This window comes from Nannospalax galili, unplaced genomic scaffold (assembly GCF_000622305.1).
Source record: "Nannospalax galili isolate Female #2095 unplaced genomic scaffold, S.galili_v1.0 scaffold768, whole genome shotgun sequence".
Taxonomy (NCBI): Eukaryota; Metazoa; Chordata; class Mammalia; order Rodentia; family Spalacidae; genus Nannospalax; species Nannospalax galili.
Window position 1 is genome coordinate 6,192,639 of NW_008360317.1, and position 11,169 is coordinate 6,203,807.

General features: G+C 46.2%; 1 protein-coding gene across 3 annotated transcripts in view; it reads left to right on the plus strand.

The window, feature by feature from the left end:
* Nucleotides 1-9,212, plus strand: part of Slc7a1 (solute carrier family 7 member 1) — an 80,772-nt gene extending 71,560 nt beyond the window's left edge. For 2 of the 3 annotated variants that reach the window (XM_029559651.1, XM_008825048.3), the window contains 5 exons: nucleotides 2,431-2,533; nucleotides 4,120-4,337; nucleotides 4,580-4,746; nucleotides 5,267-5,375; nucleotides 6,527-6,750. In XM_029559651.1, the coding sequence (XP_029415511.1) occupies nucleotides 2,431-2,533; nucleotides 4,120-4,337; nucleotides 4,580-4,746; nucleotides 5,267-5,375; nucleotides 6,527-6,630 (701 nt within the window). In that variant the 3' untranslated portion in view covers nucleotides 6,631-6,750. Of the gene's footprint in view, nucleotides 1-2,430; nucleotides 2,534-4,119; nucleotides 4,338-4,579; nucleotides 4,747-5,266; nucleotides 5,376-6,526 lie in introns of all 3 variants that reach the window. The other variant, XM_029559652.1, reaches the window with a different exon arrangement.
* Nucleotides 9,213-11,169: the final 1,957 nt, after the last annotated feature.

The window sequence follows — 11,169 nt, forward strand, 5'->3', positions numbered from 1 at the left end:
AGTCTGCTATTTTTAATTACTGTGTGTCATGTAGATAAATCTTGGGCAAAGACCAGTTGTTCTCAGATAAACCTTACCTAGACTTAAATTTCTTGATCTGGTATGTATAATTTGTCAGTAGGCTGTTGTATTAATATGGTTCCCTCTGATTTTTAAAACTAGCTAGGCATTGTTTATCTCTCGCAATGTCTCACCCCTCCATCATGGTTTTCTCACTTAAGGTGCCCCCATTTCCCCCCTTTCTCCCTTACTAAACCCTTCTCCTATGGGCCTACCTCTCTTGAGCTTCTTTCCCTCCCTAGGTTCCTTGTATACCCTTCCCTCCTCACTCCTGTGTTCATGCCAAAAGAGGCTAGGCCAGGATCTGACTAACGCCAGGGGTCTTTTTTGATAAATCAGAACACATGGTACCAGTCACAGTTTGTATCTCAATGATCTGCAAATGGACACTGATAAGACACTTTTTCATCTTAGTTTTCTTAGTATTTATGCCTTAGTAAAGCATCTCTTAGTTTTGTGACTTACGGTATTGTTATTATTTTGAAAATATTTTATTATTTAAAAACTTTTTATGTGTATAAGCATATTGCCTGCATATATGTAAGTGCAACCCATGTGGTGCAGTGTTTGTGAAGGTCAGAAGAGGGTGTTGATCCCCTGGAACTGGAGTTACAGATATGGTTGTTATCTGCCATGTGGGTGCTGGGAACCAAACCCAGGTCCTCTGCAAGAGCAGCCAGTGTTCTTAATTGCTGAGCCACCGCTCCAGCCCTTAATATTATATTTTTCAAAAGAAAGCAATTTTCATTTATTTACGAAGATTTTTGTGAAATTCTATATTCCCACAAGTAATCGTAACAGTCAGGTTGCAGGGCACCGTGTCAGAATATGACCAGTATACTTAAGTGATTAAGGAATTGGTAATACTAAAATTCATTCAGTATTTACACATAATTTGATTTCCTTGCTGTGCTCATAAAAGGGGGTCAAACTATAATCTTTCGAGTGACTATAAAAATATACACCATTCACCAAACCACGTATTGGTTCATTTTGTTCCATTAGCAGGAGTGGTATTAATATTTTAAAATGTCCTCACATGGAAACAACCTATCTTGGGCTTCTGTGAGCAGGAGCAGAGGCATGTATGGCATGTGCGGTTGGATACTGTTTCATTATCTGGGAGGCCTCACTGCTTTCTAATTCTATTATTTATCCTTGATTTAAATTTATTTGCCTTGCATTGATCTAGTGGGTCTTCAAGATATTTGTGAGAAACAAATGCTTTCATGTTTATGTTTTAACTTGTATTGATTTGTGTATGATTTGAAAATATCCCAAAGTCAATCTTGTCAAGTTATTTATTTATTTTTTGGTCTTTTTGAGACAGGGTCTGCCTGTAGCCCCAGCTGACCTGGAACTCACTATGTAGACCAGGCTGGCCTTGAACTCACAGAAATCTGCCTGCCTCTGCCTCCCAAGTGCTGGGATTAAAGGCAAGCAGTACCACGCCCCGCACCAAGTGGGAAAATTGGCATACATATTGACTTAGACACAGAGGATTTTTAAATAAACATGTGTTTACCATACCACTGGGGACTGAACCTAGATCTTGCATATATTAGGCAAGTGCTGTACCACTGAGTCAGACCTCCAGCCCAATCATGTATGTTTAATTCTTTTTAAGACTGGAGTTGGGTGGCAGGGTTGTCATAGTGACAGGGATATCATTTAAGAATAACTTTCATTTCTTCCGTATGAAATGATTTCACATGAGAGGAACAACTGATTTTCCCACTTACCTCTGGAGTAGGAGCCCTGTGAGTCCTCCCAGAGCAGCAGACTGCCTGCCAATGATGTTTGTCTACATGTATCTTGAGATGATAATTATGGAGACCAGACACTGTGGTAGGCCCTGTTCAAAGGGCTTTGGACTTAGAATTTAGCGATCCAGTTCTGGATGGATGAATGGAGTATGGACAGATGAAGGAAAGATGGGTGGATAAATGGAGGGAAGGCAGATGCATAGATGGAGGATGTATGGAGGAATGTGGTTATCTATGAATCACCATTGTGTAGAGGAAATCACAGTGATTTCAGAGTATTCACAGAACTCTAGTTCAGATCCTAGCTTTTCCATTCACTAGCTGGGTAACTTTAGCTGAGTCTCCTAACCTGCAGTCTCCATCTGTAGTATAGAGATAGCTTGGAAGATTATTAAAAAAATGAAAGTATTCAGTGCAAATTTTAATGTCTGTTACTACTACCATTTGTTGAGAACTCTTTTAACCTTGGGTTTGTCTTCTTTTGAGCACTGTGTTCCCAGAGAAGGTGGGGCTGGAAGTACAGTGGATTATAGATGAGTGGTGGTCCTGGCTATGGGAGTGGGCAGAGAGTCACCCATAACCCTGATGTCTGTCTCTTCCCCAGCTGTGATGGCCTTCCTCTTTGACCTGAAGGACCTGGTGGACCTCATGTCCATTGGCACTCTCCTGGCGTACTCTTTGGTGGCTGCCTGTGTGTTGGTCTTACGGTATGTATGACTTTTCTGGGTTCCATGATAGAAGTAGTTCCCTTATTGTTGCTGTTTTACAGTTCTGATGAATGGTTCTATGATTTAACTTTTAGGCCGTGTTAGCTCAACTGGGAGCCACTAGTAGAAGGTGGGATGAGGTTTATTGGATGTTCTGGAATGAGTCACTTGCCCCCTTATCATGTCCCTTATTTTTCTAGTTAGCTATTAGGAGCATGTTTGATCTGAGTCTGGGATCAGAATTTTTGAAGCCTTAGGGCAATGACTTCAGTTAGGCTAATTGTTGGGATATGGATCATGGGGACTAGCCCTAGAAGGCATCAGGAGGATCTAGAACATATGAAACCAGGTCAATGTGATGCTTCTGTAGGCTGCTTGTACTGTGGCTGGGGAGTGGACATGGTGTGGTGTGGTGTGCTCAGAGACACCATCCAGGTTCTAGTTGTTTGTATGTTGAGGACAGGCATTAGAATGGCTGCAGGGCTGCTGAAGCTTGGTACCTTGGTCCTCAGTCACTCAGAACCTTCCCAAAGCACATCACTGTGCTCCATTTTTGCTTGGATGTGGAGGAATGAGGATCTGCTGTAGGATGGCTGGAGATGGTATTCATCATGAAAACATGTGCTCATGGTGACGAGTGTTTGTCAGCCAGCAAGAGTGTCCTTTTTTTCAGGTATTTCTATTTAGAAGGCCACTGGCTCCATTTCCAGTGTGCCCAGCACCTAATTTGCATAAAAGCTGGGCTCATCCCCACTAGTGACTTTGCAGAATCAGCATTCCCAGAGGCTCAACACTAGAATGTTCTTTGAGGTCCTTGTGCTTTCTTAATTGGTCAAATTATGTTGCACAAGTGAGTCAGTGCAAAAATGGTTAACTGTCTTTGTGCTTACTCTTAGAATTGATTAAATGCAAAGCAATTCAAAAAGAACTCTGCTTTCAAAGCTGGTGGGAAAGATTTGCACTGAGTTCTTGTGGGGTAGGGAGATAAGGAACCTCATTTAAAGGGATGCTTCACTTGTAGGGAGCCTGTGTCTTAGAAGTCTTGCCACAGGCTCATTCTTCACCCAGCTCTATAGGCACTTATACTTTTAGAATACATTCGTCCAATTAGGTCATGCAGACAGAGCTTAGCAAATCCATCAGCCTGTAGACACCACTCTCTAGTCTTCTGCAGCAAGTGTAGTCCTGGCGTTACTGCTTTTTATCTCTGTCCTGACTTTGAGCTCTGCAATCATGGCTTAGTGAGAAATGTCCTAACATTGTCACATCCAAGGGCCACTGCTATTTCTCTGAGCAAGAGATCCTCTTCTCCTCTCTCCTACATTTCACTGGACTGCTTCACAGTAGCACTCATGCTGTCCTGAAAATGGGGACACCAAGGCTGAGTAGTGGCTCCAAGAAGGACTTGGGCCTGTCATCTGTTGCTGCATTGCTAAAGAGTGCCATTCTGACTTTCCGCTGCCCATTTATGTCCCCTCTCCCAGACAACTTACCTTTGAAGTCTTTTTGAGAATGTAAACTGGTGCCCATCTTTTCCCTCTGTGAAAGCAGATTATAGTGCTCATGCTGCGGACATGTCTTTATAGGTACCAGCCAGAACAACCTAACTTGGTATACCAGATGGCCAGAACCACAGATGAGCTAGATCAAGTAGACCAGAATGAAATGGTGAGCGCCAGTGACTCCCAGACAGGCTTTTTACCAGAAGCAGAGAAATTTTCTTTGAAAACTATACTCTCACCCAAGAACATGGAGCCCTCCAAATTCTCAGGGCTAATCGTGAACATTTCAGCAGGCCTCCTAGGTAAGAGTGCACCTTTTCCTGGTTAGGAGTTTGGGGTCTTGCTTGTTGTTGTGTGGCTTCTTGTCCATAAAGGTGAGAATAGGGAGGGAATGGGGAAGTTTCTGGAGAAGATGAATATCTGTTTTGGTTCCCAATTGTGACATCAGGTTTCCTATCCTAATTCATTCTAGAGATAGGGAGCCTCCCTTTGAACAGGATTTGGGGAGCTACGTATGGGATTTTCACCCCTCTTTTGCTCTTAGCTGTTCTTATCATCACCGTGTGCATTGTGGCTGTGCTTGGAAGAGACGCTCTGGCCAAAGGGGCACTGTGGTCAGTCTTTGTGGTCACAGGATCATTCCTCCTCTGCATGCTAGTGACAGGTGTCATCTGGAGGCAGCCTGAGAGCAAGACCAAGCTTTCATTTAAGGTGAGCACCTCTCTCTAACAGGCCTGGAGGGGATATGCTGGAGGTCACAGATATGGTCTTGCCACTGGGAAACTGACCCCATGTGCCTGAGCCAGACCTGGGAGTTCAGGGGTCCTCCTGCCAGTTAGCTTCAGAGTGTGTCACTGGGACCCTCAGAGCACAGAAAACCTTGCTAAGATAGGGCCTGGCTCTGTCCCCGTTGGTTCTTAGTAGGGGGCACCTTGTCTCCAGGGACTTCTTGTAAATGTGCAAGTGGATTGCATGGCATTGCCAGACCTTAGAGGTGATCAAGGCTTCTGAGTTTTTCAAATAATAAACAAAACAGTTTAACCTTAGAGATAAAATGGACATCCTTCTTCTAGTCCTTTTTTTTTTCATGAGAATAACGAGAAAAGAACACCAGAATGGGCTGTTAGTCTTAGCTCAAATTCCCACCTATTGGGCTGTAGCTGTATATGTTGGGAGAAGGCATTTGGGTTTGCCCCCTCTCATGAGATCTGATACCATCTCTTCTCTGCAGGTGCCCTTCCTCCCTGTGCTTCCCATCCTGAGCATCTTCGTCAACGTTTATCTCATGATGCAGCTGGACCAGGGCACGTGGGTCCGGTTTGCAGTGTGGATGTTGATAGGTGAGGTCATGGGGTTTTGTGGAGTGAACACATGCAGTATCCCACCTTTTCCTGGGACTTCCTCTGCAGGGCTGCTCATTTGTCCTTCCTGCTCTTTGGTTGGATAGTTTATGTTACACAGCCTGCCTCCTTCCACCTTACATAACACAAAGAAACATGAATGGTCAGTGGCTTGGTCTAAAACAATGTGGAACCAGGTTGTAGGACCTCCTTCCCCTTTAGATACTTTTCAGTTAACAGTGTTGCCCAAGTTCGTTAGCTCACCAGGCAGGAGCTTGAGATTAAAAAGCACAAGGTAGAAGGACTGTTAATAAGGAATCATTACATTTAGGAAGTCTGGGCTGTGTGGACTATAGGCTCTCCAGATCTCTGCTGGCAGTAGTCGTCTCCTTAGAAGAGAAGCACTTGGGCAAGAGGTGTTGCCAGAACAGGAGGTTATTGATGGGATGACAGCTCTTGTTTCTGACATGTGACAACCAGAGCTTGGTGTAGCCTGTGGACCACAAGGATGTCTAGGCTTACCTGCTCAGGTGCTGGCCTGCCATCTCTAGGGCTGATAGTCCACCTCCATCTGGGTGTCTGACCCTGGGGCTGGAGGAGCTGAACTTAGTCCTCCCAGAGTGTGAGGTCGTTTCTTGGGTCCCAGATGTTTGAGCCCTTTAAGATTGAGCTCCTTGGCCACCTTGTGGGTGGTTTGGTTCCAGTTCCCATTGCAGACTTGGGGAGTACTGGATGCTGAGCTAGCACTGTGCATTCTATACCAAATTCATGCCCCAGTGTTCAGTGGTCACTTGTATGTAAAACAAAAAGCAGAGGCAGTAGGCCTGTCTAATCAGAATACCTGCTTGAAATCCCATCTTAGTAAGGAGCAGTGTCTCTGATATTCTGAAGTCACCTAGGGGTGGATAACAGCCCAGTGCTCTCTGTGGCCTTGCACCTAGCCACTTGTGGAGGCCACAGTGTGGGACTACCCAAAACATATAGTTCTGCTAGGGTAGAAGCAGGACAGTGACCTTGGCTGACAACATTTGAGGCTCTGTGTTGCCTCTCCAGATGTAGAAGTCTGCCTGAGTAGCCCCCTGTGGCTCCCGAGCTGTCTGAGTCTAGCTGTCCTGTCTGCTCTGTTCATACTTCTGTTCTCTCTCCTGCAGGCTTCGCCATCTATTTTGGTTATGGACTGTGGCACAGCGAGGAGGCATCACTGGCGGCTGGTCAGGCAAGGACTCCTGATGGCAACTTGGACCAGTGCAAGTGACGTGCAGCCCCACCCACCACGGTGGCAGCATTTGAGGGATGATGGTAGAGGCCTGGGGCCCTCAGTCTCTCTCCTCCCATGCCGCAAGAACTGCTTACATCCCCAATGTCACCAAAGATGCAGTGAGTTGACCTGCAGCCTCAGCCACAGCTGACATGGCCTGGCCAGACTTAGCTCTGCAGCCAGCTCATGAGGTTCTGGACAGCTCCTTGACCTGGGCCATTATTCATGTATCTCCTCACTTCCCTCTGAGCAAAGAAAGCAACCCCCCTCCCTGCCAGCTGGGCACCTTGCTGCTGTAGCAGAGAGGCCTCCCTTCTCTCCTTACTTGGGATGCAAGCCTCCTTTCCTGGGACCACTCCGGTATTACAAATGTGCATACTCCAGACCATTATTAAGTACCTCCCTGTCAGCCCAGGACAGCCAACTGACGACAGATACAAGATGAACATCACAAGACAGCATGTCCCCTGCAGTGCTACCCAACAGCCAAGCAACTGACTTCAGGATACCTAAAAAGGAAGCACAGGCCCTTATCTTCTGCTTCTTCTCTAGACTGCTTTCAGAATGGATTGGTAGGAATGGGCCTCTGTCCACACATCCTCTCCCAGCCACTGACACTGTGACAGACTCCATCTCAGTAGAGAACAGGTGACTTAGAAGATGGGAGGGGCTGAGTAGGAATGAAAATGTCAGGGTGGGGAAGGTTCACTCTGCTCACAAGTAGGCATGTATACCAGGGGACATTTTCTAGGCCTGTGCTCTGCAGGCCTATATCAGTTCCTGCTCTTGGCACCTGTCTCTGCTTGGCTGGGTGTCCTGAGTAACTGGAACACGAGACTGTATTAGTAGGTCTGAACTCTCAGTGGCAGGGTTTAGAACTCTGTTTTCTGTGGGTCTTTGCCATTCTTTGTCAGTCTCTTGAGTCTTCTAAGGCTCTTAAGACAGGTGGCAGCTCAATGTGGGGTGCTGATGCTTGTGGCTGCTGACGTGGTCTGTGTGGCCTCTTAGGTATAATGAGCGCTGTGGAGTCCTGTTGACTACTGTGAATCACTCCACCAAATTAAGTTAGGGCTTAACGTTACCTTGGAAAATAGCCAAATAATTGCTGCGTGCCATCAGCTTGGGATTCAAAGTGTGTGGTCTGCATGTGAGAACAGCCTTTGGCTGTTCTTCTTGTGACCTCTGCCCTGCCCTGGACCTCGTGCTCCTCTCCTTTGCTTGCACTTCCCTTCCCTCACTCCCCTCAGCTCTGGATGGGGCCTGGGGCCTGCACCATTTCATATTATGTGGACACAAGCCTCAGGAGAGACTGCTGATGGAGCCTCACTTTCCCTAGAGCCGCTCAGAGCCAGCAGGCCCTGGTATTGGGGTTGGGAAGGACAGCGTTTGAGACTGATGCAAATGCTGCTTTTGAAACTAAGTTAATCATTTCTTTCCCTTCTGACCTTTGATACAAAGCTAGTAGAAATAAGTTGGATAAATTGATGGCACTTGTCTCCCCCCACCACTCTAAAATGTTCTTGGAAATGCAGGTTAGTGAAACTGGGCTGGTGTGTAGCACTTGCCTGGCATACACAGGTCCTGGGTTTCATCCCCAGCACTACAAAAAATTGGAAAATTAGTGAAATAGTTTAAAGGCTGAATCAGTTAGTGGAGGGCAGCTGGGAGGCCAAGAGCTGGGCCTTCATACCAGACCCAGACCACCTTGCAGGAAGCTTTGTTCCAAAGGTCATCTGGGAATATTTCAGAGAGTATTATAGGACCTCAAAGGTTGAGTTTCCAAAGAAAGGTATTTAAATTTATGTAGATTGGTGCTGTAAAATATTTTGATAAATATTAACTTATTTTATTGGGGTTTTGGTCATCTGTTAATCGTCTTAGGACCTCTTAATTGGATTTTTCCTCTGTTATTTTTCAGTGTAGACAGAACAGGAGAGAAAGAGGGTGCCCAATGAAGCATTGGGAGAAGTTTTTTTTAATGTTGGTTTCTTTCTTGAGACAGGGTTTTGCTCTAGCTGGCCTAGTAGTCACTGTTGTAGCCCAGACCAGCCTTGAACTGGAATTCCTGCCTCAGCTTCCTGCGTGCTAAGATTATAGACATGAGCTACCACGCCCGCCTAACCTTAATTTCTTTCTGGCTGAAAATGCTCTGTATGAGGCAGCACCCAACAGTGTGTTTACGGCTGACATCAACTAGCAGCCTATATTCTACAAAGCAGAAAGGTGCATTTTGGGGTTTGATCCTCTGATGTCTGTCCTGAGGATAGCTGACAGTTGCAGATCTGCCCTCCTCTTTTCACTGTGTGTGACACAGAAGCACACACAGGTCCTGGAGGTGGGCACCCTGCCCCCTCCTTGTTGGAGGAACTTCTAGTCAGGAAAGGACACCCAAGGTTGACTTGGTCACTTTGGTCAAGTTGATTGGTCACTGTGCTTTTAGTAAGAGTAGAGTGTTGTGGACAGTTGCTGGGGGATTTTCTTCTTGGTACAGGAGCAGTGACATTCGTAATGGTGTCTGGGTTGACCTCATACTTCTAATATGCTTTTGCATATATCCCCAGTTCCTTCTGAGAGAAAAATACACAGTCCAAAAAACAACACACAAAACAGACACACACACACAAATTCCCCCCCCCTCTCTCTCTGACCAGTAGTTCCATATCTTTTAACTTCCTGTCCAAATAACTTTATTCTCGTTTCAAGGCTTGATCAGTATTTCCTACCTAGTGTGGACTTTATTCTAAAGACACATACCATGCCACATTGATCTTCCCCCAGCTGCAAGTATTCACATTGGAAAGACCAGTTTCTCCATGAGTGCATGCCCTTCCTGTCTCTGGACCCAAGTACATGAAGAAGCCAACACAGTAGAGCCTCCCAGGAGCTCTGTTCAGGAGTGGGGTACAAGATGTCTCTACCTTCCAGAAAGTGGCCTTCTAGTGGGGAGGGGACTGTCCAGAGAGACACCAGCCCTCTGTGTCTTTGCACCCAAGCACATGCACATACCCATACCCCATCCCTGACCACATACACCCTCTAGCCAGGCCTTTGAGGGGTGGATTGATTTTGTAGAGGAAGGGAGAAGTAAACTCCTTTCCCAGGTGGTTTCTGAGAAGTTGTTGGGCTCACACTGTTCTCAGTTGCTCACGTTTTGGTTTTACAGTGGCATACTCTTTGCACTGCCCTTCATCTCCATCTGGCAGTCAGCCATCTGGGCCCATGTGCTGATGAAGTGGTATGGATACCATATGCTGCCTACCTGCCTGTGCCTTGGGAGCCGGAAGTGAGTGCAGGACAGTAGGGAAGCCAGACTCCTCCACCTGCCCCTAGTGGCCAGTGCCCTGCACACTCCCTCCTGTACATTTAGCACAGCCAGTGTGTGCACACGAGGGAGTACATGGCCTGCTTCATCCTGGCTACTGCCTGCTGCTTCTCATGTGTGGAGCTGGGAAGTCCAATGGGCATGGCTATTCCCTTATCCATGACCTCAGGTCAACTTCCAGAACTAGCTAATGTTCTGTCTCCCCTAGTGGGGGGACTTGCCTAACACTGGGTGAAGCTTGGAGAAAGCAGTGTGAGAGACTGGATTCCTGGGGTGAGCATGGACATGTCCCACAGGGCTTTTCACACTTGCAGGCAAAGTGATGGGGGAACTGCTGGTCTGCTTACCTAGCCATAATGAAAACCTGCCAGGTTCCTGCCAGGGCCCATCTTTTCTGGCTTGAATATCCCATGTCTCCATAGATACTTGTTTCTTTTTAATAAGAGCCAGTGCTTCTGCCGGCACCTAAGAGCTGGTGCCAGGAAGACTAGGAATGAGGGACTGAGGTGCCAGGGTGCCTATTCCTTGAGGTGGATGGTGGAGAAGGATATTTAAATCCATGTTTGGTTGGGCTCCTAGAGGAGGGAGTCTGGACAGACTACACATGACATTTATATATGGAGCTGTTAGAGTTCAAATTCAGACAGAACTGAATATGTTATATACAGTTATTTTGTATAATTTAAACCATATTTGTTTGCTATCATAATGAGGATTCTATGTAAGGCTCCTAAGGCAGAACGAGATGTACATTTTGTCAGGCTTGTTTTGGGTCATGAAATACTTTACTGACACAGTGGTGCAAGATGCTACACTCCATATGCTAAAGTGGTTATGATGCCTAATGGTTTATTTTTAAGGAAAACAAATCTACCAAGCGGCTTTCATCTTCATCACTCTAATCCATTCTTTTTGTGCCGTTGCTCCATTGAGTTGGGGGTGTGGTTGTGGCCAAAGGCCTTGGGGCACAGTGACCAAGGAGCCCTCCTGGATCATCCTGGTCATGTTTTGAACTGCTAGCTACAAAGCCCAGGAGAGATGAAAGACCAAGTAGATGTTCTCAGGGCGCTGGTGTGTCCAGCAGGGCCAGGAAGCAGGGCTTAGGAAGACGTATCCAGACTTATTTATTACCAAGGGATACGGTTTTGTGTTCCTTGACAAACGTTTGAGTTTGGGACTTATTGTCCCACTTGAAGAGTTATTTTATATATATA